This window comes from Rhinopithecus roxellana, chromosome 12 (genome assembly GCF_007565055.1).
Source record: "Rhinopithecus roxellana isolate Shanxi Qingling chromosome 12, ASM756505v1, whole genome shotgun sequence".
Lineage (NCBI taxonomy): Eukaryota > Metazoa > Chordata > Mammalia > Primates > Cercopithecidae > Rhinopithecus > Rhinopithecus roxellana.
The window spans coordinates 2,343,824-2,371,364 of record NC_044560.1 but is presented as its reverse complement, the minus strand read 5'-3'; the positions used below and the strand labels follow the sequence as shown (position 1 = coordinate 2,371,364).

At 46.3% G+C, this 27,541-nt stretch overlaps 1 protein-coding gene and 1 non-coding gene across 7 annotated transcripts in view; both read left to right on the top strand.

Annotated features, from left to right (window-relative positions):
* The window catches only part of VPS13D (vacuolar protein sorting 13 homolog D), a 294,906-nt gene that overhangs the window by 263,785 nt on the left and 3,580 nt on the right, over positions 1-27,541 (top strand). For 5 of the 6 annotated variants that reach the window (XM_030942225.1, XM_030942226.1, XM_030942227.1 and 2 more), the window contains 2 exons: positions 16,139-16,270; positions 25,973-26,213. In XM_030942225.1, coding sequence (XP_030798085.1) covers positions 16,139-16,270; positions 25,973-26,213 — 373 coding nt within the window. Of the gene's footprint in view, positions 1-16,138; positions 16,271-25,972; positions 26,214-27,541 lie in introns of those variants that run through there. The other variant, XR_004060385.1, reaches the window with a different exon arrangement.
* LOC115892606 lies at positions 26,366-26,515 on the top strand. The gene has a single exon (XR_004052466.1). It is a non-coding gene; the product is annotated as a small nucleolar RNA ACA59 (small nucleolar RNA).

Genomic DNA, 27,541 nt, shown 5'->3' with positions numbered 1-27,541 from the left:
GGTCTAGCCTCTTTCCCCACTGGCTTCCAACAAGTTCTAACACATTTTATATACATTGATTTCTAGGCTTGTAGAGGCAAGCCCCACAGTCCAGGAGTTCAAATGGATTCAGTCTTGTTGGTTCTTATTTCCTAGAAGGACAAGTGCTCTGAAGGTTTGGTGTCAACTCTGACCGAAGGGGTATATCTGATTTTTATGAAGGCACAGAAATGCACCTGAGGTGACCCCAAGTCCTTCTCTTTTATTTTTTGATTTCCCACCACCTGGATCATTAATTCTGCTTTCAAGGGGGATGGGGAAAGGAGAACATTTCAAAGCAAATTTGATTTGGTCTCTGAACAAGCTTGTCTTCTAGGCTGTAGTTCACCCTGATGAGAATCAGAAAGGACAGTCTGTAAACCCCTTCACTCTAGTGGCTCTGCAGCTGGGGAGCCTCAAAACCAGTTCCAGATGTTCTCTCTCCTTGTATTGGCCGGAAGGGAATTTCGGGCAAGCAAGAAGGCAGAGGGCTTTTGCCTTTGCCCATTCATTGAGTGCCCCTATCTGCAAACTGTGTCTTGCTTCATGGCACTTTAGGGAGAGTGCTGAGCGCCTGGGTCCCTTTGGGACCAGCCAGCACTTCCTGCTCTGCAGTTAGAGCATGCTGCTCCAAGCCGGCTGGTTACTACAAGCAAGAGAAGCCCGCCCTCCTGCTGTTCAGGGTCAGAAAGCAAGACCGTGCTGGAGAAGTAAGTCAGGCAGGCTAGGAAGGAGACCTGCAGATGACCCTTGGGTTAACAAAGCAACATTCACAGCCCTGTTCACCACCAGCTAGGATAGTACAGGACTTTGCCTCCCAATCTTGGGAGAAGAGGCATAGATAGTAATGGTCAACTCATGGCCCTTTACTCTTGAGAAACTCCACCCAGCCTCCCCTTATCCAGAAGAAAGCCATTCCTGACTGAGCCTGGCCATTCTGACGCCTTCTTTCCTAGTCTGCACCCAACCTGTGCTGTATGCGGTATATGATGATAGAAATTTGCACTCTTCATGCTTTGATTTTAAATGCATCTTAGACATTTTGGCGTTTGTGCCTGAATGCTCTCTGAATCATCTTTTTTAAAAAGTTTGATTGTGTAAGTTAAAAAATGTACAAATGTAAACTTCTGAAAATACAATATATGAGCTCTTAGAGTGTATGGACACTGCTCCAGAGACTTTGCATGAATTATCTCTTTAATCCTTACAAAAAGAATGTGATGAGTACTATTATTCCCACTTCAAAGAAAATAAAAAGGACTTACTCTTCCTGGGCATTGACAAGCACTAAGAGATTAATAATGGCAACCCCGCCAGATATCTCTATGGGTACATATGTGTATATACACTAGTGTGTACGTATATATGATTTGACATGAATGGGAGTACATATGTTGATGTCCAACATCAACATATGATGGATGCTCTAGAACATCTTTCCATTCCAAAAATCATTTTTAACATTTACATAATATTATAATACAAATATTCCGTAAGGTACTTAACTAGTCCCCTATTGATGGATGTTTTTAATTTTTTGCTATTATAAGCATCCTCTACATATATCCCATCTTACTTGTGTAATTCGCTCCTTAGGCTAAAGTCCTAAAAATATGATTGCTGGATTTAAGGGTGTGTATATTTTCTGCTTTGAAACACATTGCAGGCCGGGCGCGGTGGCTCAAGCCTGTAATCCCAGCACTTTGGGAGGCCGAGACGGGTGGATCGCGAGGTCAGGAGATTGAGACCATCCTGGCTAACACGGCGAAACCCCGTCTCTACTAAAAAATACAAAAAACTAGCCGGGCGAGTTGGCGGGTGCCTGTAGTCCCAGCTACTTGGGAGGCTGAGGCAGGAGAATGGCGTAAACCCGGGAGGCGGAGCTTGCAGTGAGCTGAGATCCGGCCACTGCACTCCAGCCTGGGCGACAGAGCGAGACTCCGTCTCAAAAAAAAAAAAAAAAAAAAAAAAGAAACACATTGCAAATTGCCTTCTAGGGAGTTGAAACGATTTTACTCCCACCCACAGTGTGTGAGAGGACTGACTCCTCCAGCCGTGTACCAGCTCTGGCTATTCATTCATTCAGAATTCAGTCAAGAATTTTATGAAGTAGCTGCAGTGTGCCAGATACTGTACTCAGAACCAGGCATTGTTACTCTTTTAAGTCTTTGCCAATCTGAAAGAGTGAGTATCTGTGTTACTACTTGCATTTCTTTGAGAATTAGAAGCATTGAAACATCTTTTCGTATTTCAGTTGGCCATTTGGATTTTGCTTGTTTTGTGAATTACACTGCGTATTCTTTGCTTCAATCCTTTTTAAACCCGTTAAGGTCAGAGTTTGTCTTTTTAGTGTGTGTTTTGTTAAAATTCTTATCCAGTGTTGGTCTAACCCTTCCAACAGTTGTCATTTAGCCAGTTTGTCATCCATGTAAGTACATATCTTTCTTCCAGATATTGACAAAGTTTATATCGGTCTCTTGGTGAATTCCATTCCTGTAAGTTAGAATCTGCATAGTGACTTTATAATTAAAGACCATCGCTGTGCCTACAGTTCTTTAGGAATTGCTTTGGCATTAAGAATGAGGCTTCAGCTGGGCGCGGTGGCTCACACCTGTAATCCTAGCACTTTGGGAGGCTGAGGCGAGTGGATCACGAGGTCAGGAGTTCAAGACCAGCCTGACCAACATGGTGAAACCCCATCTCTGTTAAAAATGCAAAAATTAGCTGGACGTAGTGGCGCACATCTGTAATCCCAGCTACTCAGGAGGCTGAGGCAAGAGAATCACTTGAACCTGGGATGCAGAGGTTGCAGTGAGCCGAGATCACGCCAGTGCACTCCAGCCTGGGTGACAGAACGAGACTCCGTCTCAAAAAGAAAAAAAAGTGAGGCTTCAGCCAGATGTTTTTGGATTATATGTGGTGTGGCCTATTAAATGGCTTTTATTTTTGTTTCCTCCTATTTCTTAGTATTTCTTTCCACCGGTTCCTGTTGTAAAACGTGACCAATTAGTACTGATGCCGTACATCCTTGTATTAGTAAAAATCCTGCTGTGCCTTGAGGCAGGGCCCTGCTTGGGCCAGGCCTTCCCAGGAAGCCCATTCTGCCCTCTGTAGCATATAGTGCCAGACCTCCCCAGCATTCCCACTTACCTTCACTCTTTCATTGTTGATACATGGGCTAGGTTTCCTACAGAATCATTTCAAGGATGTAGATCTTATCCTCCCAATTGAATTGTGAGTTTGTTGTTACTGCCTTTTTTGGTATTCCTCAAGGATGTCCAGAATGCCTCACATAGTGATGGACTCAGAATACGTATTAAAGAGATTTTCATTAAAATCACACCATTCAGTAAGTTGACCAAGTACATGAAGAGTCAGAAAGACCCAAGATCTTCCTCATCCATAAAATGAAATACTAGTAAGATACTTGCTCATACGAATGTTGGGAGGCTTGGGGTGTCCAGTACACAGTCAGCACTCAGTCAGTGCTGCTGTAGAGACATAGCGTGGACCTTGGTGGCCCAGCAGTCTCAGTCCTGGTTTCTTCTAACCTAAGATTGATGGGAAAGTACAGATGAAAGAGCTGGTTGAGGAGGTGTTGGTAACACATAGAGTTTTTTACGGAGTATCCTCGGAGGGTTACGTGCTCCTTTTTGTTGAATCTGAATCTTCTTTTTTTTCCAATATGGAGCCTCATAATCATTCAGGGACTCAGTGTGATGCCACAAGTTTAGAACTTGCCAGTTCCTCTCTTATGTTCTGCCAGTTTTTTAAAAATGGGAATATGAGTGCATGTGCACGTGTACACACACACACGTGTGTGTGTGCGTCTTTGTGTACGTAAAATGCTTGGGATAAAAAAGGTGGATCAAATTTTATCTGGCGTGGCATAGCAACTCTCACCTCTAGTATCTTCTAAATGTTTAACCACACGGACTTGAACTGGTTTACTTCAATTCTATTTTTATTTTCGTAGTCATTGAAATGTATGGGGAGCCAACTGTTTCAAATGAGACATTTTGTCGTTAAAACATGTTATTTAGTTTAACCGCATGGGCCCAGCTTCAGCAACATTGAGGACTGTGAAGAGGGTTCTGAGCAGCTGTTCTCTCCTGACCTGACCGCAGCAGTGACCCACCAGCTTGCAATGCACGCAAACTGAAACAGGCAGGGTGGCCAGCCCAGAGTTGTCTGCCCGGTGGTCTTGGCATCTCTACCTTAGGATGCCAGCTCCTGGCCTTCCTTGCCTGCATTTGGTGGCCCTTGGACCTGCCGTGTCATACAGTGCAAGAGCCCTTCTGGCCCGCATCACCCTGTGTACTGATTAGGTAGGAATCAGCAAATCCGTTGAGTGCATGTTTAATGTGACACAGATGTGGGACATACTGCAGATCTTTCTGCTTACAAATTTTCAGCTTTTTGCATTTCATCAGTGTTGCTTATTATTTACAGAATGTAACTTGAGACATCAGAACAGATTGTAATTTTTAAAAAGGTTGTAGGGGGTGGGGGTGGGGCCGCAGGGGATCTGGGAGAAAAAATCCAGTAGTGTGGAATGTTGTTTGCTGTCCAGACCAAACAAACCAGTTTGCCAAGGGTTGATGGACTATGACAGTCAGTCCAATTCATGTTAACACTGGCGGCACTTCATTAAAAGGCAGCTTGACCTTCTTATCACCAAATAAAGAAGAATCTTTTGTTACCAGGTTGACCATCGCAGCAGCAGGCAGAAATGTACCCCTTGTAGAGGCACTGAAGGGCAGCACTGAGCTGCCATGCCAGCTCATGTCCTGCCTCCTTTCCTGTTCACAGAGAAAGGACGCCGTTGAACCCAGTCCCCACTCAGACACGTAGATGTTCTTGCCTCGTGCCTGCTGTGGCTTTACATCCAGGCGCTGTGGCAAGAGGCGGAACAAAGAAACCTCTTCCTTTGCCTAAAAATCCAGGATACTCTTGAGGGCATCGGAATGATGGGCCAGGCCAGTTTGACACAAGTTCAAGGAGAAGGTGCCATCTCTTGCTTCTAGAGGGGCACATCTAGCTAGAGGTGGCCCTGGCTTCTGAGAACGCTCAGCCGTAGGTTACATTTGAGGGCGAACAGTAAGAAGCACCAGCTGGTTGGGAGGAAGATGAGGAGGAGTGCCTGATTGGTTGCTTCTTTCCTGTGTCTAGTTCTAAAGAACCTAAAACTTGGGTCCGAAATAATGAGAGCCATATTGTAAAAATCCTTTGAAGAGAGTTCTCCTGGGGAATGTGAGCTAGTGCGGTGACCTGATCCCTTGGTCAGACAGCTCTGAGCTGTTTAAGTGCTGAGTGTCAACTATCTACAGGGAGCCAGGCCCCTGAGGAGCGACCAGGGTTCCAAGCCCCACTGTTCTTTTCCTTCCTGGAAAAGTGCAGACGGTGCACGTTCCCCTGAGGCCACCAGGCAGCTCTACAGTTACCCTCTGGGTGAATGTGACCCAGGTCAGTAACTTTCTAGTGTCCCCCCACCCCCATGTTGGAATGATCAGCATTCCTATACTCCAGGGGTTCTTGAGTTCTTGAGTTGTTACCAACGCCCTGCCTTTCTCTGGCTCAGATTCGGAGGAGGAGGTCCACTGCGCACTGCCGCTTCTTCACCCCCTGGGCTTTGGAAGCAGCAGCTCTGGCTCCCCTGCACCCAGTTCTCAGTCTTGTGGTCCTGGCCTGCTCCTTTATCACATATGTCTTGAGCACCCTCTCAGCACGTGGCACTGTTCTGAGTGCTGAGGTGCGACCATGCTTAGAAGAGACAAGAATCCCTGGTTCCGCATGGCTTCCCTCAACACCTGTGTTTCCAGGTGGTGGCTTGGGTTCAGAAGAATCCCCCTCCCTGGAAGAGATGAGTGGCTGGAAGGAGAGCATGTCACTGGTTTCCCTGAGACCCTCCCGAGAGCCTCAGTTTCTCCCTCTGCCACCTGAAGTCTTAACTGCAGGGCCTGAAACAGATTCTCTTTAAAAACCCATGAGTGTGGTGACTGGTTTTCATTCTTGTGAGTTGTTAATTTCCATGTCCCTAGCACTTTTTGAAGCAGCTGCTCCTGTGGCCGCTTTCTTTTCCTCTTCACCCTCCTCCATAGTCTCTGTTTGACAGTAGAAGGAGATTTAAAACCTCCAGGCTGAGTGAACAGGCGGTCTTGAAAAAGCAAACAAATCGGGCCAGGCACAGTGGCTCACGCCTGTAATCCCAGCACTTTGGAAGGCTGAGGCGGGCGGATCACAAGGTCAGGAGTTCGAGACCAGCCTGGCCAATATGGTGAAACGCCATCTCCACTAAAAATATAAAAAAATTAGCTGGGCATGGTGCTGCATACCTATAATCCCAGCTACTCGGGAGGCTGAGGCAGAATTGCTTGAACCCAGGAGGCGGGGGTTGCAGAGAGCCGAGATCGTACCACTGCACTCCAGCCTGGGCGACAGAGCGAGATTACATCTCAAAAAAAAAAAAAAAAAAAGAGCAAACAAATCGCAAAGCAGGTCCCCTCTGGGGGCTGGAGCATGCTCATATCTGCTTGGCTTTGGTCATCGGAAGAGGCCCTCGGGGAGGGGTTTCAGGACTTGCCAGGGGAGAGGTGACAGGACACACGCCTCCCCCACTTCACTCAAGGCAGCTTCATTGTCAGCGGTTGTACGTACTAAGATTGTGTTACAAACTTCATTTGCAGAAAGTGTTTTACCCCCTGAAATTTTTTTTTGAAAGCGCCTGCTCTTTTATTAATGGCACTTTTCTAAAACTTCGTTAATTTCAATGCTAAGAATTTGGTATCTGATAGAATTCATTGAGCTGCTAGTTTGATTCACTCTAGCTCTTTTTAAAAAGCTCTGTCAGGCAATAGGATATGGATGGGAAGTGGGTCAGGTGAATAAACGCTTTAAGCAGTCATTTCTTTAGAAAACACCTCTGTAGCCAACATGTGATGTGCTCTAATGAGTCATTCAGACAGACTCAGGAAAACTTGTCCCCCAGGGTGATCTGTCAAGATAAAATTTTCAATACTGCAGTTTTGCATTTTGGTGTTTTAAATGGACTTGACACCCAATAATTCTGAATAAAGGTAGGAAAAGGGGGAAGATGATTAAGTTTTACAAGTACCTACTATGTGCCAGGCACTATGCTACACATTCTTCATATTTTATCTCAACATTATCAACCAAGTAGGTATTAAGTTCTCACCTATTGATGAGGAAACTGAGGCTAAGAACAATCTAGTAACTTCTTCAGTGTCACTTCAGCTAATAAGTGACTGGGATTTCAGCCTGTGTTTGTCTTTTTTCGGTCTATGTTTGTTCCTTTATACTACCTTGTTCTTAAATTTCATCTCTTCTCTTAAAAGAGGTCAACTTTGGGAGAAGGTAGATAATATAAACATTAAAAGAAAGAGATTATGTAATCATTTACCAGAAATCAATCTGAAAATAGTGGGCTGGGCGCGGTGGCCCACACCTGCAATCCCAGCACTTTCTGAAGCTAAGGCAGGAAAATCATTTGAACCAAAAAAAAGGTAGTGAAAATATCTGATTTATAATGTAATCAGCTTGTTATTAGCATTTGTACTTAATAGCCACAAAATAAAGCTTACCAGAGATTGTGTATTTCAGTTCATGTGAAATATCTTGGGATTGGCATTAGAGGTGACAGGTTAGCAAGGAATTTGATAATGGCTTGAGAGAGTCCAATAAGCACTACACTCTCTGACTCAGAATGTTCTACTTAGAACACAAAGGAAGCTTACATTTGTAAAGTGCCTTGTTCTTCCATGATGTTGAAAGTTGCAAACCACTTTATAGGTTGTCTACTATTTTGTAAAAGCAAAGCAAACCCAGAATGCATGCAAAAATTATGGCCTTTTAAGAAATCCAAGCCTTTTAGGCTCCATTCTTACTATAACATGATCTACTTTATTGGAATTCTTTATAAAGTAACTCTGCCCCTCCCCACCCAGCCATTAACAGGTAGTCTCACCCCTGAGGCAGTTGACTAAGAAAAAAAAAATCTGGAGTATTTTTGTCTTAGAGTTTAAATCCCAATAGGCATATCTGTTGGCATTAGTCCTACCAGCTGTCACAGTTGCAGTGTCATGGAGTCCCCAAAACATGTGTTAAATTATGGGAAGCCTTGACCCCTATAAACAAGTCAGGTGTGAATCCCACTGATGGGAGAAAACCCAGCCCAGGAAATGTCGTCCCTGCTGCTGGATGTCAAATTGCTAAAAACTTAGCAATATTAATATGATTTCCAATGATTTCTTGAATCAACATCTTTCTCACATTTTCAATGGCAGTAGTACAACATGGGATTTTCTGTGTGTTATACACGTATGACTTGAGAACCCTGGGGAGAGGTAAGTAGAATGTTAACAAGAAAGCAAAGGGGAAAGGAAAATACTTGAATTTGAAGCCGTGAGCCTCCCCCATAGGAAAACTAAGTACAAGAGGTTGAATGTTGCACCCTAACACATCTTAGATTCCAGACACCTCAACTAGGGTTCCTCGTGTGCACCCATGGCACTCTAAATAATGCACTAATAAAAAGAATAGGTACCATTTTATCGAGTGCCTATTATGTACTGGGCTCTGTTCTAAGCACTGTACATGTATTATCTACTCCTCACAACAACCCATTATTACCCCCATTGTATGAGATGAGAAAACCATCACTCCAGGAAGTCACATAATTTCCCCGTGGTTGCAGTTCCTACGGAGTGGAGCTGGGATTCAAACCCACTGGGCAGCCTGGCTCCAGAGCCGATCCTCTCAGCCATTATATTACGCTGCCTACTCCAGTGCTCCCTATCTCTCCTAGTGCTCCCCTGCTATGTTCTCATTGCTATAAGCTCCCTGGATACTTCCATCCCAGTCTTCCTCAGGGCCTAGCGCTGGCCTCTGCATATGATAGTTCAGGAAAGGTTGGTTGAATAGGGGACTGGAGGAGGCAGGCACAAACCATTTGCAGGGCTCTAAGTTGGCTCGTTTTTCTGGCTACCCTAGTTTGGATTCTCAGTCAGTAATTCCATATAAGAACGAATCTCCACTAACATAAGGTTTCTTTCTGCCCAACCTATTTTCCATGTGTCCAAAATCCAAATTGTCCCAACCTACGGATTGAATACTATCTTTGAGTGGGTTCTAGAAGGTGTATTTCTGTTTCTCTTGAAACTATGGGGAAGAATTTCTCATGTAAACAGAGCCAAAGTTTAGAAATTTTCATCCTCTAGTAGAGGATTCTCAGATTACAATTTGCACGGAAAGGAGTAAAATCTGTTTATGGAGAAGAAATGCTTTTCCACTTTGTCTTTAGAAGTAGATGCATGTGGCCAAGAGGAGGGAGCTACAAGTCAGAGGTTAGATGCAGCATATAGCATGATGGGAGCTACAGGTCCGAGATAGATGCAGCCCACGGCATGGTGGGAGCTACAGGTCCGAGATAGATGCAGCCCATGTGTGGTGGGAGCTACAGGTCCGAGATAGATGCAGCCCATGTGTGGTGGGCTTCTTGGGCTTGCAGACATTGTACTGCTGTGGATACCAGAGAGTTTTTCACCAATTCTTCTACTCCAGTGCAGACAGTACTAGTTAGACAGACTGTGGGGTTTCTCTTAGAGAAATGACAAATGTTTGATTAGGCCATTTGGTCAAGAACCCTGGTATCTTGTAACTGCTATCAATGACCAGTATTGTAAGAGGTAGTCTGGATTGATCTACGTTCTCAGTCTAATTGTGCACACTCGAGCACAATATATATCAGTAAGATACTTGATTAAAACAAAAGCCCTGGACGCATACATAAAGTGAGTGCAAGCACAAACCCATCACGCAGCCCTTAAGGAAGATGGCAGCCATCAGTTGAATAAACATTCTATGATGCTAATGTCACATGTGTGACATACACTTTCTACTCACTTACTGATTGTTTTTGAGCATCACTTGGTTGATAGACACTGGCCATGACAGACCTCTCAACCAAATTAAGCTGTGCAGGGGTATGTGTATGTGTGCACAGCATCTGTCTTAACCGACAGAACTATGACATAAGTTATTCATCGTATAAGCTATGAATAATTAATGCCTGGCTAACTGTTGACTCTCAGGCTGAAAGGCAAGATCAACCAAGTAGAATTGCCTAGATCTTCCTGTGTCACCTTATTTGGATTTACTGTTGATTTTTTTAAAAAAGACGTGAGTTGTTATTACTCTGATCATTGGTTTTGGGCCTCCGGTGTATGTCAGATAGCAATGGCCAGATGCAGGCACACTCTGTATTGATTGCCCTCACTGGATGCATATCTGCAGTGTATCAGCCACTGTATCCACAGCCCCTTCCCTGGGGGAAGAGTCCTCCATGCCGTACAGCAGACTCCCTGACATTTTCATGGAGTTCAAAGCTCAAGTTGGTTTGGTGCTGACATTCTGGATTAGCTGGTTGACTGGAAGGACTGCTTCTTTCTATACACTGTGAAATTTATAAACCGCAGCAGCTGAGGGCTTAACATGGCCGACAAGCTCCAGCTGGCAGCAATTAAATACACCGCAGACCTTTGGCCAAACAAAGGTTTGTGGAGGCAGAGTTGCTGCATGTGCACTGAACAGACTCTTAGGTTGAGTTGGTTCATAAGAGATGCTGTCGATTTAGGAGAGGTGAGTGGGTGGGTTTTGGCCACCTCTTGTTCGGTGATCCATTGTCCCCAGAATTATGGTATCAAGACCCTGTCCAAGTAGCAGCAAAGGTGGTCAGAGGAAAGGAGCAAAGCCACCAGGGAGGCCGCAGGCCTGTCTAACAGTGGTGGGCCAGAGTCGTTTAGACGTTGGTTTGCTGCTCTAGCACCAATGGCAAGATCCACAGCTATTCCACTTTTTTTTATTCATTCATTCATTCATTCATTGGACACCACTATGCTGTAGGCTATAGGCTGAAAGGAGAAGATGGGAATGAAAAAACAATAAGAAGCCATTTCATATCCATTCAAGCAGCAAAGATTCAAGAGTCTAGACCAGTGCTATCCAAAATAAAATTTAAATTTCAAATTCAGTCCTTTAGTTACGCTGGCCACATTTCACATGCTCAGTAGCCACATGTGTGGTAGCTATGTATTGGACAGTGCAGTCCTAGAGAATACCAAGTGTTGGGTATAGATCACTAGGGCGTCTTAAGTGCCTCATTGACAGGAGTGTAAAAATGGTTCAGCCACTTCAAACACAGTTTGGATTATCTTGTTAAGTGAACATTTATATCTTGTGAGCCAGCAAATTCCCCCTAGATAGATTCTCAAAGTTCACCAGGATGAACACGTACAGGAATGTTTGTAATAGCATCATTTGTAATAGCAGAACCTGGAAAAAACCTATGTGCCATCAACAGGAAGATGGATATATCATGGGATAGTCATACAATGGAATATTAATAAAGCAGAGACATGGTGAATTAATCATAGCCACACACAAAAGAAGGCCTGAATCTTAGCAATGTGACAGCGACATCCTTTTTCAAAAGCCCAAAACAAAACCCATAGAACATAACAAGAATGTAATGGAGCGTCCTTTGAAATGTGGTAAGACTACATGAAAAAAGCACAGGAATGAGAAACACAAGATTCAGAAGGAAGTTCCTGCCTTAGGTAAAGGAGAAACAGGGATTTGGGGTGGCAGAAGACCAACTTGTGGTCCACGATAGAGCAATGGAGTTTTTTTTTTTTTTTTTTTTTTTTTTTTTTTTTTTTGCTTTCACAGATGTTTATTTCAAATAAATAAAGAGAGCCTGATGATGAGAGTGGGCCTTGAACTGAGGATAATCATGAGCCCAGTCCTAAAGTCCAGTTAAAAAAAAAAGGACTGGCCGGGCACGGTGGCTCATGCCTGTAATGCCAGCACTTTTTGAGGCTGAGGCGGGCGGATCACAAGGTCAGGAGATCGAGACCATCCTGGCTAACATGGTAAAACCCCATCTCTACTAAAAATACAAAATATTAGCCAGGCGTGGTAGCGGGCGCCTGTAGTCCCAGCTGCTTGGGAGGCTGAGGCAGGAGAATGACGTGAACCCGGGAGGCGGAGCTTGCAGTGAGCCAAGATCGCACCACTGCACTCCAGCCTGGGCAACAGAGCGAGACTCTGTCTCGAAAAAAAAAAAAAAGGACTAGAGTCCTTTCCCTCCAGGTGCTCATAGGCTTACTGGAACATACAGGAAAGTCACTTAAAAGTGGACACACTGTCACCGAGCATGAACAAATGTAGGATTGCCGTTACATGGTCATACTAGTTTTAAAGGCCGGCTTGAATGTACCGTACCACATCAACAGATGAACAAAACAGCGTCGTCACACTGTGGCCTTTAAACTTTTTGCTGGCTTACGAGGTTTGAAAACAGTAGCTTACTGTTGCCTTTTTACATTATTTTGGTAATTCTTTAAGATTGGAACTAAATTTGTTCATATGCAGTGACTGTAAATATTCTCCCCTACTCACAGCCTACCGACTTGGATCTGAGAAGGTAAAATTTTAGTTGAGTTTTGGGGCAGAAAGAAGAGTTTTTCAGATACTGACATTGATGAGGTGATAGGGGAGTGGGGAAAAATTCCTTTAATCCAGCTTGCTGCTTCTAGGAAGAGTATGCCTTCTGGAAGTCCTTGTATTCATAAGACTGTAACAGAAGATGTTTCCTTTTAGGGTAAAATTGAACTCATCTGTCTTTTCTTCCATGTTGATGTGAAAAATTAGCCTTGAATGCCACAGTGAGCTCCCCTAGTCAGCAGTGTTGAGCACTGAATCCAGCCTTGCCCTTGGTATCTGTTTGATCAAAAGGCAAGAACCCTGGAAATGGGCAGATAGTTTGTGGCCTGTTGTGAAGACAGTCAAGAAAAGAAACATAACAACAACAGTCAGTGTGTGTCGTTAGGGGAGCCGCTCTGCTTTTGTGTTCTCTGATGTTTTGGTGGGTTTGTAGTTTGCAGGTTAAAAAATAATGTATTGGGAATGGGGGTGAGGTTGGATCGCTGAAACCTGGGGAAGACTCTGAGGGAGTCCACTGAGTCAGGAAATAACTGTTTACACTAAAAGCTGTTTGATCCTATGAGAAGATCAACAAGGTGAGCGCTTTTACTCCCATTCTCAATTATTCTGGAGCTGCCATGAGATGAAAGTTTTAAGAGCTCAGGTCCAGAAACAAGCCGCCTTTCCTCAGCTTCTCTGGCTTCCTCAGATCCACCAGAGGCATGTAGGACTTCAGGTTTTCTCCTTTCTGGTAGCATGTTTTCCCTCAGCTTTGAGTACTAATGAAAATCCTGCTTCGTGTAAGGGAAAGGCCTGTCATCAGTGTCAGCTTCAGGACATTGCCGTCATGTCCCTTTCTTTGTTTTGATCAGTGGGGCAGACAGACACACCCTTGACCTTTCTGTCAGGAAGATGGGGTTCTAGCTGGTTCACGTTTTGCCTCAATGTTGATTTTGCTTTCAGTGCTCAAAATCCCTAGTCTTCAAACTCTCCACCAAAGCTTGCAGGTCATCCTTCCTTCTTAGCTCAATTAATGGCCCTTATACCATCTGCCAGCCACCAGGCACTCACTCGTTTATTCAGCTTATCCTGACTGCTGCTGTACCATAAACCAGACACTGTTCTCCATCCCAGGAATGCAGTGAATGAAACAAATTCCCCCTCTCCTGCAGCTTCCAGTCCACATGGGAGCCAAGCAGTAAATAACATGTTTCTCCACCTGGCATGGAAAGCAAATGTGTTTTGAGCAGATGACTGACTTGATGTAACTTATCTTTTTTTTTTTTTTTTTTTTTTTTTTTTTTTTTTTTTTTGAGACAGAGTCTCGCTCTGTCACCCAGGCTGGAGTGCAGTGGCGTGATCTCGGCTCACTGCAACCTCTGCCTCCCGGGTTCATACCATTCTCCTGCCTCAGCCTCCCAAGTAGCTGGGACTACAGCCACCCGCCACCACACCCAGCTAATTTTTTGTATTTTTAGTAGAGACGGGGTTTCACCGTGTTAGCCAGGATGGTCTTGATCTCCTGACCTCATGATCTGCCCGCCTTGGCCTCCCAAAGTGCTGGGATTACAGGCATGAGCCACCGCGCCCGGCCAATGTAACTTATTTTTTGAAAGGGCCATTCTCATTGCCATTAGGAGAGTGGACAAGGATGGAAGGAAAGAAAACAAGTTATGAGGCTACTATGATAATACATTACAAATCCAGGAATCATTTGTTAGTTATGATCGAGATGGCGAAATAGTCAGATTTGGGATATATATTGAATTTGAGCCTGTGCAGGCCTCCAAGTTGATTGGGGAAGATGTGTTGAGATGAGTCTGAATCAAACCTTACATTGAAAGTGATGAGGAAGCAGACCCTGCCATATTCCTCTTGGAGAGGCCTTTGGGCTTCTACCATGTAGCCTGGCAGAGAGGTCAGCAGGACTGCCTTGGGGAAAGGATACTTTATTAGCCTGTATAGGCAGTGATTGGAATGACAGCAGGTGTTTTGCTAGGCAAGGAGATAAGAACAGAGCTCTGCTACCTGGAGAGGCACGCCAGGCTCCTTCCCCTAAGCCCCTGCCTGCAGAGGTTACCATCATCCTTTCGGCAGCAGTTGTCCAGCTTCTCTGCTGATGGGTTAGCGGCAGCCCCTATACTGCCCTCCCCACTTTCAGTCAATAGTTGGGCTCTGAGTAGCCAACTGTAAGCCTGCGTCTTGAAGGAAGGATTGAAACTGGCAGGGTGTGTGAGTGTGTGATATAAATACAATGGGTTTTTTACTCTTTCCCTTAGTGCAGATCATTGAAACTTCTATACAGTCTCTTTCTATTACCCTGAGAGAGTACAATTGATAGTACTGAAGACATCCTTATAACCGAACTTGTGTAAAATTATCACTAGATTTTTGTCTTTCCAGCACATAGCAAACCTCACCAAGGTAGGGAGCTGTCCTTCAGAAGTCGTCACAGCCTGTTGAACTGAGTGCTGATCTGGATTCGGGAGCACTTTTCAGTTACCCCAGCTGTGCACGGTCTGTTGCATGGCCTGTGACAAGTTTCTAGGGTTGTTTCTGTCCATATTACCAACCTGACTTGCCCACCAAGGCACTTTCTGCCCTCGTAAGTAAATCTCTGCGCTGCCTACTGTTAGTTCCTGCTTCTGAAGTGCTGATTCAGTGTGTAAGCCTTCTCCTCTCTTTTAGATCTGTCTAGAGAGGGATGTTTTGCTTCAGTGAGCTCCAGGAACAAATAATAAAAAGTACAGCAAGTACAAGGCCGAGGACAGACCCCGTGCGCTCGTATCAGTCATCTGAAATATGCGCAGCCTTTCCAAGACAAATGTGCACTCCTGTTTCTAGGAAAACACCAGAAAGTACTTACCAATTACCCTGTATATGGTGTGTGGAAAAGACAACATCAGCCTACCCTGAAAGCCATAACAGAGCAGATTCCTCTGGGCAGCCGACAGCTGAGTGGCCCAAGTTAGAGCCGCTGCAGAATCCCAGCCTGTGGCCTGGGCCAGGTCTAGGTCCAGGGGGCCTTCTTCCCCTTGCATGATTACCATGTCCCCTCACCCTTTGCCCAAGCAACTGACCTCATCTTAGAAGAAGTCCCAAGGGTTGATGTGTTCTTACTAAATGCCCAGGATTTTCTTCCAGACCCATCACAAATCCAAAGATGGCTCTCCTGAAGAGATGCCTAGATAAACAGGGTGCAACCTGGGGAAATCTATTACAGTAATAACCGCAGGAACGAGAGCCGCCGCTGGTGGGCAGCTCACCATCCGCCAGGACCAGGCTTGGCGGGCACTGTTTTATTTGGTCTTCACAGCAGTCCTGTAAGGTAGGTGTCTTCGTCCTGTTTCAGAGAGAAAACTGAAACTGAAGGTTAAGGAAGTTAACCAACTTACCCACGATCACATGGCCAGAAAATAGTAGAGGCCAGATTCAAACTCAGATGAGAGTCTTTAACCACTATTTCATGGTACATTCATTCACAGGCAATACTGTCGTTTAATTCTGTTCACTAAATGTAGAGTATGTCTGGTATTACAGAGTGCTTTTGTCTTAGAAAGGGAAATCATTTTAACCTGCACACTTAACCTCTTGGATTTTTGTCCATTTACCCATCTAGGACTCAAGCACAGAGGGTTCGGAAACCGCGTTGCTGCACGGGGCCCCAGGGCCTGCTTCCCCGATACTCTGAGAGCCAGGCGGAAGGACAGGAGCAGCTCTTCAAACTCACAGACAACATACAGGACGAATTGTAAGTTAGAGCATGGGAAACCAGCCCTGTGGGTCTACTGAGTTGCCTCTTCTCCTTTTGATCCTGAGAAGTTTCCATCTGATCTGAGTTATTGTCATGACTCTCCGACCTTAGATCTGGTCAAAGAATTCCTTGCCCCTAATGTTTTTTAGATTTAGATATAACTGATGGTAAACAGCCTTTTTTACTCTAAGGAGTGGTTTTCGACTATGTGCCATAGCCTGGCCTTAGTGTTTTGTTTCTAGAAAATGGCAGTCTCTTTCTAGTTAGTTCAAAGAGAGAAGATAATGAATAAAACGTTCTCAATTTTAAGGTTTTTCTCCAGGAAAAGTTTCTTAAACTTTGATATCCCATTTTTGCGGCAGAATGCTAGCAAAACAAAATGGAAAAACAAATAGCAAACAACTGATAGTGGGACATTTTGGAAATGTGTTTTTCTTAAGATTGCTTTGTTACTCTTTAAATATGGAGCCTTTATACCTGGGATCTTGTCATATCTTCAGTTAGTGATATTATTCCTGGTTGACATGGTAGAATTAAGTCTTTCACTATTTTAGGATATTTTGCAGAGATCCTTGTAGCATAAACGTGCTCTATAACCTGAATAGGTGCCAGAACCACCAGCCTAGAGAAAGCAGTTAGTTGTGTCTAGGAGTAGCAAAATACTAGTTTAATTTCTTCTGATGCTCATTTGTCTCCTTTAAGGTAAAACGAGCTTGGGAGGATTCTGAGTGCTGTGAGTGTGTTTTGGTGGGTGGAGGAATGTCTGAAATAGAGGTCAACTGTCAGGATAGTCTTCAGAGTCATTGTTAGGGACAGTGTTAAGTAGACCTCATCTCATATATTCGTGGCAGTATTTGAATGGGGATATCAAAAGCCAAATCCAGAAGGTATTTGTTGCTTGACAGATAGAATGGCATCTTCCTACATGTGCCTTGTGTGACCCCTATGGTGTTATTAGAAGGTTTCTTGATAATAGAGTTGTATTTTCTTGTTTCATCTACTTGGGTTGCCATTATAAAATATTACAGACTGGGCAGCTTAAGCAACAGAAATTTGTCTTCTCACAGTTCTAAAGGCTGAGAGGTCCAGTATCAAAGCATCTTGTGATTCTGCTGCTGGTGGGAGTTCTCTTTCTGGCTTGCAGGTAGCCCTCTTCTCACTGTGTTCCCACATCGCAGAGAGAGAGGCACTCTCTGGTGTCTCTTATAAGGGCACTAATCCTATCAGCTCAGGGCCCCAACCTTATGACTACTTTAATTTAACTGTGATTACTTTCTTACTCCAAGTGGTCACATTGGGGTTAGGGCTTCCACATATAAATTGGCAGGGAGGGGGTAACTGTGTCCACAGCAGGTGTCGCTCGTAGCTTCTGCTGTTTGAGTCCAGTGCCTGCAGTGCCCATGCAGTTCACTCCAGGGAGAACTTTCTATTCCTGCCTTTCTTGAGGCAGAGATGTGGTACCATGACTGCTCTTGATACTGCTTTATAGATGGAACTTTTAGCCTTTGGATGGGAAGTCTAGAGAGTCCTTTCTCAGGTCTGGCAGGACATGGTGCAGAGTCTGCTACAATGGCAGCCCTGTGAGGCTGGGATTTTTGTCTGTTCCATTCAGGGAAGAATCCTCAGCACACAGAACAGTGCCTGGCATCGAATAGGCACCCAATACGTACAGCCAGATAGCTGCAGTTCAGCATTTGTGTTCACATGTGTCCATTTTCCAACCATTTGGGGGTTTTTTGTCAAAGGCTAAATGAGATTATAAATTATTGCATGTTGTCTTTTCACTTTCCTCCCCAACTCACCTCCATTCAAGTCAAACCATCTCTGGTCACTGTGAAATTCGCTTGTAATAGAAGACATTGCCTAGTACAGCCAACATAGGACTGCTCTCAGTGAGATACACACATTGAAAAACAGAGCCAGAGAGAGCTGAAAACTGGAATCAAAATGAAATCAGTAAAATAGTTTTCATGAAACTCATATGAACTAGGAAGAGATACTGGCATGAATGAATTCTGACCTTAAAAGATGAAAACCATGTGTCTCCACCCAAGTTGTGGGTTAAATCTTGCCAGTGAATGCGGAAGGAGGCACGTGACCACGGCCTTCCCAAGTGTACAAGGAAGAAGCCATCAGGGAGTGTGGCGAATGTTCCTCCGAAACGTCCTCAGTTGTCAGCCTGGGTCTTCGCGGATGGAGTGAACATTACACTCATCACTTTGCAAGAAAGGAGTTTTCAGGAAAAGCCCACAAGCGCCAAATTATACCTCTGACTTTTATCCTAGATTTGTAATTAAAAACATGTTTAAAGACCTAATTATTTGCATATTTCCCTTCAGAGTTAACCCCTTTAAAGGGTCTTTAATACCTTGCTCTACTGTTCGAACTAAATGTTTCCACATTTTTTTCCAGTTAGGCTCACTGTTTCACTTCTGGAAAATATTGTGTAATTATTTCCCGATGGAGTGAAAACCCCACGAAGTCCCCAGTGCCATTGTGACTTCAACCTTGTTCTCCCAGATCGACTTGCATTTCATTTTTTTCATTCTATTTGATTAATTAATATCAAAAAGATAGTTACTGACATTTGATGTCTGGTCTGGCCAGCTGAAAGGTCTTCACTTTCAAATTCATCATATATTCCTCTGAGAAGTTGTGCAATTGTCATTGCTTCCTGTCTTTCTCAATTTTGGTTTTGAAACAGGATCCAGGTTAAGATGATGTTAAAGTAACATTTGTCTTATGTGGTGAAATTAATTTTTCTTTCTAACTCGTGACTCATTTGTAGCCAGAAACTCATTTTCATTTTGTTGTAAGGTACCTGTTTTATTTCTAATACTGCCTCACATGTAACAGTGCACACCAGGCTAGTGACAGGAGGGTGGCTCCTGCCTTTTAGAAAACGCTCATGAGCAACCCACGTGGCCTGCGAAGCTGCCCTAATGTACTGCTTTCTGGAATTAGACAATTGAAATTGTACTTTTTAAATGTAGTTTTAGAAAGTAACATTTATGAGATTTTTTAAATACAGAAAAGTGTACAAAATAAAAGTAGCCTATGTATCCACCAGCCAAATAAGTTGCTCCTCTTTTCAATTTTTTGTAGAGATGGAGTCTCGTCATGTTGCTCAGGCAGGTCCGAACTCCTGGCCTTAAGTCATCCTCCCACCTCAGCCTCCCAAAGAGCTATGAGGCCAAAGTGGGAGGATCGCTTGAGGCTGGGAGTTCAAGACCAGCCTGAGCACCATGGCAAAACCCCATCCATACAAAAATCAGCCAGGCGTGGTGGCACACACCTGTAGCCCCAGCTACTTGGGAGGCTGAGGTGGGAGGATGGCTTGAACCTGGGAGGTTGAGGCTGCTGTGAGCTGAAATTACACCACTGCACTCCAGCCTGGGTGACAGAGTGAGATCCTGTCTCAAAAAGAAACTCATATGCATGGTTAGCAAATCCAAGAGTATAGAAAATAAAATCAAGAGTAAAAGTCTCTTATCTACTTTGTAAACATGCTGTTTATGATTTTTGTATCTTGTCTCTTCTTGAGAAATTTCACGGAGAAAGAGAAATCAGGAAAATTTTTGAGCACACCATATAATATTGATCCTAATAGCATATAATTATAAGTACAAATCTTATAGTAACATACACAGTCTCAAAATAAAAACAATTCCTCCTTCCAAGGAATGGAATAGAATTTATTAGCTTCCATTTCCTAAACTAGATCTACTAGTAACTATTGACACTTACAGAATTGGCCATTTGTTGATATGTCCCTGAATTAAAACTTACATTTGGAAGATGGCACAGCTACTCTGGTAAAGTTAGAAGTTTGCTAAATCTTTAATAAGCTAAATCAGGAGTTCTAAGAGAAGTTTTCAACTTTCCTACTGGTAACATGTGTCTAGCATCCAAAGTTGCCTGTACACTGGCAAATTTCTTGCCTTACTGTAATGCCAGTGTCATCTTCTGAGACACCCTAATGCATACATTTATTGAATCCTACTATGTGCCACGGTGAGTAAGAAATTTCCTCTGTCCTCAGTGCATTCACAGTTTAGCAGGGGAAGCAGGCACTGTATTACCAACAACCTACAACATATATTGCTGTTTAGAAGTATGAGCAACATATTATGGAACCACAGACGGGAAGTGATTAATTTAGGCTCTGGACAAGTCACCTGACTGTGTAGGAGGTGGAGGAATGTGCCAAGGAGAGAAGGTGCATGGACAGAGCACAGTGCTGGGCAGAGACACGGAGCAGAAGAGCTCACGGCAGGTCTGGAGAATTTGGGGTCAGCCTTTTGTGGCAGCAGCGCATGTGGAGAGAAGGAGCGGAGGCTGGAAAGGTGGGTTCCCAGGCCGGATGCTGAAGGCTGACCTTAGTGGTCATGCCGAGGAGCCTGCCTCTCCTATAGGTGGGAGTGAGACTGTGAGGAAGAGGATCCCACTCAAAATTCCTCATGCAAAATAAAACCTTGACAGCAGCAGGTAGAGAGACTGCAGGCACAAAGCCAGTTAGGAGGCCCCTGGAGTAGCCCAGGTAGAAGGTGGAGAGGCCCGAACACGGTGGCCATAACGATGACTAGAAGAGGACAGATTGGAGAGGCATTAAGGAAGCAGTCTCTGTGGATCCTTCAACTGCTGAATTGGAATCTGAGTGAGGAGGAGGGTTGAGAGTGGCTCCGGGCTCCTTGAGTGTCTGGTTGATGGGGATGCCATCCGCTGATGCTGGGGGTGCTGAAGAACAAGGGTTGGAGAAGGAGCAGCTCCCCAGTGGACGTGTTGAGGTGCCCTGAAGAGGACCTGGCACTCAGAGCGACACTGGACCCAGACATGGAGTCAGGGCCATAGATGGACCTGGGGTGGGTAATGCCTAGGGGTAGAGGAGCCTGTTCTAGGAGCACTGAGTCAGGCGTCTCAGAATGCTTCTGATTTTGAAATGACTCCAGAGGGAGTAGAATCAGGTATATCAATGAGTTAATATTGAGGGGGAAAAAAGCGGGAGGAAAATTAAGTAGAGTGGCTGAAGCAGTTAACTTGGCAGATTTCTCCCTGAGACAAGTTGGTCATGAGCCTCTTTCCCATGTGGCCTTCCAGAGACAGATCTCTCTCTCCAATCTCCTGATGAGACGATGTGTGGGGGAAGGAGGGGTCATCCCCACAGGTTTGGGATAACTGGGCACCTATTCTCAACAGAAGAGCCACCATGAACTGTGGATCTCTTTCGTGTGGGGCACGTAGATTAGCTCACACCATCACGGTGGCCCTGCAGAGTAGACACATGGGGTTCTACACATCAGGATGGGGAAGCTCTGGGCAGAGTGAGAGGCGGAGGCGACTGGCACCAGAGCGGCTGGCTCCCCTGGCGAGGCTGCAGTGTGGCTTGGGAGGATGTTGTGATCTGCCCCAGAGGAGGCCTGAGGCTGCTGTTGATGGTACCATGGCTGCTGTTGTCGAGAGTGCCCTGTGGTTCCTGGTCTGTGGATGTCGTTAGTGATGGTGGATTCTATTAAGGCAGCACTGGCTCTTGGCAGATTCACCCACCCTTAGCACCTGTCATCTTGGAAAAGGGTGGAAGCTGGTGCCACAGCCTTCCCTTCTCTCGGAAGAAACTTTCTGACACTGAGCCCCAAGGCCAGAGTATCCTCTTTCTCTCCTTAAAGGGGAGTTAAAACTTTTTTCTTCCTTATTTTTTTTTTTTAAATAGAGATAGTGTCTCACTATGTGGCCCAGGCTGGTCTCAAACTCCTGGGCTCCAGCGATCCTCCCGCCTCAGCTTCCGAAAGTGCTGGGATTATCGGTGGGAGCCACCGTGCTCTGCCCCCAGAATTGAAACTTTTAACTGAGGTTTCAGAAGAGTATAAAAATCCTATTTTTTAAATAGAATCAATTATAGTATCTACAGCAACCTCAAATGTGTCAACTGAATACTGAGGTGACTTCTCTAGGTCTCAGATTGGAAGGATAAAGCTCATCTGATGCTGTGTGTTTCTGGCTCCCGTTTCCTCTCAGTTAATAACAGATCAGAGAACAGAAGGAGTATGCTCAGGGCCACCCGAGACCATGGTGGCCTTCTTCCCTCAAGATTTTTCCAACAGTCACTCATTCGTGGACCAAAAGCAGGCCTTGCGGGAGGCTCGATTTTAAGGGAAGTGAAGAGAGGAGAGTCTGGGGTCGAGACTGCAAAGCAGTGTGAGCACCTCAGGGAGCCTCAAGTGAGGCAAAGGAAAGCCTGGGAGAACTAGTCCAGGGAGGGAGGGGAATGGCCTATGGCTTTAGGGAAAGGGAACGGAAGAAGGTGCAGATGGGCAGAGGGGAGGGTGGGGAGCGTGCTGCGCTTGCCAGGCTTCTCTTACCACCCTGAGTTTTGCTGCTTTTCTCACAGTGACAAGTTTGGGATCAGACTCCATTAGATAAGGGGTCTGGTCTGGAACTGTTTAATTATTCTTTGATGTGATTGGCAGATTTTGTAAAAAAAAAAAAGAATTAAAATTAATAATAATGATGATGATGCAACCCAAAGTGCTGGCCATTGTGGGGTGCAGGAAAGCCACAGGGACAGAGTTGTGGTCTCCTGGTCCCTGGGGTCACTGCCCAGTTCCAGCTGTGGCCTCGCTACCTGCCTTCTCCTTCCTTCAGCCAAACCCTTGGCTCTGATCTGCTTTTGATTTGAAAAGACTTTAGAACACTTCATGCACAATTTCCAAACATATGTTATTATCAGTAGCAGCTTCAGGGCACGCGCAGGGTCCTGGACTTACAGGACAGAGATCCGTGTGGAGTGACAGCACTGCCTTCCTCCACTTGCCTTTCTGTATGGCCATGAATTCCTTGACCTCCGTGCTCACTTTATGAAGAAAACTGGCAGTGATTACCCTCTCCATCAGAGAGATGGGGGAGCCTGAGCTACCAAGAAAACCACGAACTCAGCCAGAGTCAACCAGCGGGCCGGGCTTTCCTGCTGGCTCGGCCTGTGTTTCCTTCACTGTGCCCTCTACCTTTCCAGAGGCGTCCCAGATCAGTCACCCCTCCTCCAGAAGTGGTTCTGGCCTGATGGAGGACTTGCACCATCTGTCTCCCAGGCTGGAGTGCAGTGGCGCGATCTCGGCTCACTGCAAGCTCCACCTCCCGGGTTCACGCCATTCTCCTGCCTCAGCCTCCGAGTAGCTGGGACTACCCAGCTAATTTTTTTTGTATTTTAGTAGAGACGGGGTTTCACCGCATTAGCCAGGATGGTCTCGATCTCTTGACCTCATGATCCGCCCATCTCAGCCTCCCAAAGTGCTGGGATTACAGGCGTGAGCCACCGCTCCCAGCCGGAAAAGAGTCTATTTTAAAGCCTATAGAAGTGTTCCAGGATGGAAAGCACACTAGTCATGTCGGCCACTCTGGTCTGGGTTTGAGAGCATCTGCCCAGATGGAAAGCCTGTGACTGACATGTAAATGTCAGCTATGGCGAGTGCCCAGTGTGGTGGCGCTGGGGGCTGGGAGCTGGGCACTGGGGTGGAAGTGCCTGTGCTGTGCTCACCTAGAGGAAGGAACCTCAAATCTCAGTTGGATTTTTCATGCACATTCCTGCTGTCACCCCAATCATGGTGGCCAACTTTGGAGTCTCCTTGGAGAGCCCGTGACGGCCTCAGTGACTGTGCACCAGGCCCACTCCAGGGTCTCAGCTCGGGTCCCTGGCTGGCACTGTCACCTCTTCTCTGTGTCAGGATCATTTTTATACCTGTCTGTCTGTCTTTCCCCGTGCCCTCCTTTCTTTCCCGGACCAGCTATTTCAGATTCCATCCAACTCTGTTCAGTGATGATGCCGCTCTCAATGCTGTCAGAGCGCAAGACGTGCTGGCTGGCACTGTGTCACCTCTTCTCTGTGTCAGGATCATTTTTATACCTGTCTGTCTGTCTTTCTGTCTTGCCCCCTGCCCTTCTTTCTTTCCCGGACCAGCTATTTCAGATTCCATCCAACTCTGTTCAGTGATGATGCCGCTCTCAATGCTGTCAGAGCGCAAGACGTGAGAACGCCTGTGCTGAATGGCCTGAACGCTGAAGGCTGCGGGTCTTTCTAATTTTGGCATTGAGACTTTACAAGTCTACATTCTTGGCATTGCCAACCAGTTAGAACAGAACAATAAACCCCAGTTTTTGTCACGGGCGTCTGTAATTAAAATGGCAACTGGAACAAGGCAGACACTGAGTGCTGATGGGGTGGCCAACTCTGGGTTGCTCAGGGAGACACAGGGCTGTGAGATATAGACCCCACTTACAGGGCTCACCTTATAGTCAGAGAGCGGAGAGACTTATCCAGGACACATGGAAACAACGAGTGGGTGCTTGGCCGTGCTTTGGGGGCCATCACAAGTAAATGCTCAAAAGTGGAGGAGGGGCTGGAGTATGTGGGGGATGCTTCATAGAGAAGTTAGGACCTGTGATCCTTGCAGGGAGGGGGGTGGGATTTAGAGAAGTTGAGAGAGCGGGCGTGCATCCTGCACGGACCCCCAATGAGTGAGGGCCCGGCAGCCTGTTCCCTTCAGCAGGCAGGCCACCTCCCACCCCCAGGCTCTGCCTCCTGCAGAGGACCTGGGAACAACACCGCTCTGGACCCAGGTTTCGGAACACTTCCAGGTGGAGCCTGGCTCTGAGCAATTCAGTTTGCCAGCGGGAGTCCGACTGCCACTCTGTCGTCAGCCTTTAGTATTCCTGCCGCCGTCCATCCTCGTCCGGTGTCCCTGGACGCTGCAGCCCCATTGTGAAGGGCTGTCACAAGATGCAGGGGAGGCAGCCAGGCCCGGGGGGACTGTCACGCTGTTCCCAAGGTTCACTGCTCTTCATTCAGTGGCCAGAGAGGTTTGATGTGCATAAATTTCCACTTTAAATGTGTGAGCTCCATGATAGAGGAATTCAGTTTTTTTGGAGTGGCCCAAAAGCTCCTGAAGTAACAGCTAGTAGTTTCCAGAAGGAAGATGACAGCTTTACCTAAGAAAGCGTTTTCTGACTCTTTGAGTTTTCTGAACATGAAGTGGATGGGGGAGCGCCCCGTCACTGGAGGGGCTGAGCTTAGGGAGGGAGGAAGTGGGTGTGGGAGTGCAGGTGTTCTAACACCAGGCTGTCTCTTCCTGGCATGCCATTTGGTGAACCTGTTTAATTCTGCTTTTTCCCCGTCAGCTTTCAGCACCCCCAGCCGCGTCTTCTCGCCCGCTCATGTTTCCCTCCCCTCTGCCAGGCAGTGAACTTTCTCAGCTGCTCCTTCAGTTTCACATTGAAAGGCATCCCGTTTTCTGTTTCGTCCAATAGAGCATTGTTACCGTTTTCTGTAAGCTTTAAGGTGTCCAGAAATGCTCACAGAAAAACAACAACAAACACCCCACAAGATACAATTTCAGGATATAAAGGTATTTCTATCATTGAAATTGTTGGTGGTCATCATTAGCTGACATTTATCAAGCGCCCCATCGAGGGGTGTGGGGTGCCATGGCCATGGGCCTCACAACAGGCCCCTGAGGCCAGGCCCACTTTTGTTCCTAATTTACAAAAGTGGCAGCTGAAGCCCAGCGTAATTAGGCCACCTGCCCAAGGTGTAGTGAGCAAGGGGGCCGGGGTTTACACTCAGGCCCTGGGGCCACAGAGCCCGCAGTGGGCCTCCCCCGGCACTGGGCGAAGCCCCAGGTGTCACTCCTGTGTTCCCATCTTGCTTTGCAGCTTCATCGCTGTGGAGAACATTGACAGCTACTGCGTGCTCATCTCCTCCAAAGCTGTTTACTTCCTGAAAAGTGGAGACTACGTGGACCGAGAAGCCATTTTCCTAGAAGTCAAATACGATGACCTCTACCACTGCCTTGTCTCCAAAGACCATGGGAAGGTGTACGTGCAGGTCACCAAGAAAGCCGTGAGCACGAGCAGTGGAGTGTCCATCCCCGGCCCCTCCCACCAGAAGCCCATGGTGAGTGCATGGCTGTTCTCAGGCTCCTCAGGGGCGGGGCCAGGGCCTCCATGCCTCTGCCCTGCTTCCCCCTCCTCAGCAGGAGCCCATTTAGGAGGTTCAGGCTGGGCCCTTCCCAGGAGTGCTGCCTCTCCGTCCTGAACATGGGAGGGGCCTAGGGTATGTTCACAGGTGATGCTGCCCTCCCAGCTGCCCCATGGGTGACCGTGGGAACGTTACTGCCTCACAACATTTGTGCCTCAGTTACCCATAGATGTAGTGAGAGTGACAATACTTACTCTCATTGGTGATAAGGAACAGCTAACAAAACACACAGGGTTTTTCTGCTCCCACAATGGGATTCTCCAGTGCGCTGAATCGAAGAAAGCACTGGAGCTCAGGCCTCTCCATTGTTGCTCCTTAACAGTGGAAACCAGAACTTTTGTTCTAGTAGCATCTAGCATGTGCAATAAGTATTTGTAAATAAAAGTTATGCTTGGCCTCCAAAGAGGGCAAGATACTGTTATGACAAGGCCTTTAAATAAGAAAGCTCCTGTGAATAGCTCACGTGCCTGGAGGGCTGGCCGTCTTGTGGGTTGTGTGGTCATTGTGTCGCTGTCATCCCTTCCTCACTGTTGGTCATGGCAGGTGATTCATTCAGGTCTACACAGCTGACCTTGAGGAGCTGGGGTTCAAATCCAAGTGACTTGACACCAGAGCTGGCTGCAGAGCCCCTCGCGGTGCTGTCCCTGGCCAGTCTGCCTGGTGGCTTGCCACGACACCCAGGTGTTAGTCCTGCTCATTCTCACCCGGTATGCCAGGATTTTGAAGCTTGCATTCAAGAATGATACGTTAATTAAAAGGGCCTGCTCACCTCTCTCTCTCTACGGATCAGAAATAGCACCAGCCTTATTGGGCCTCTCTCCTCCGGAGTCCTTTGGCCTCCCCCTGCTCAGGAGTGCACTTGGGCTTGCTTGGGCTTGTGTAACGCTCCCCTGGGGTCATTGGCTTAAGTCAGAGCTGGCTGACAAAGAGGGCGAGCACCCCAAAGTGTGAGTATTTCTCCAGATCCCTTCACTGTAGCAGGTGGGCAGCCTCGCCTACTACACTTCTGCGCCCTTTCAAAGCAGGTGGGCAGGGAAGTGTTTGTGGTAAGAAAGACCTAGAGGCTTTTGTTGGCTGATTGTTCTTCCTTCCTCGGCTGTCACCAGACCTGAGATGTGAACCCCGCACTCCTGCTCTCGGTCTTACCTCTGCACATCAGTTCTGGGGGCAGGGAGGGGTGGGGTCCCAGATGGCAGGTGAGTATGGGTTGGCTGCACAGCCCTGGGGAATGTTTAAAAAGACAG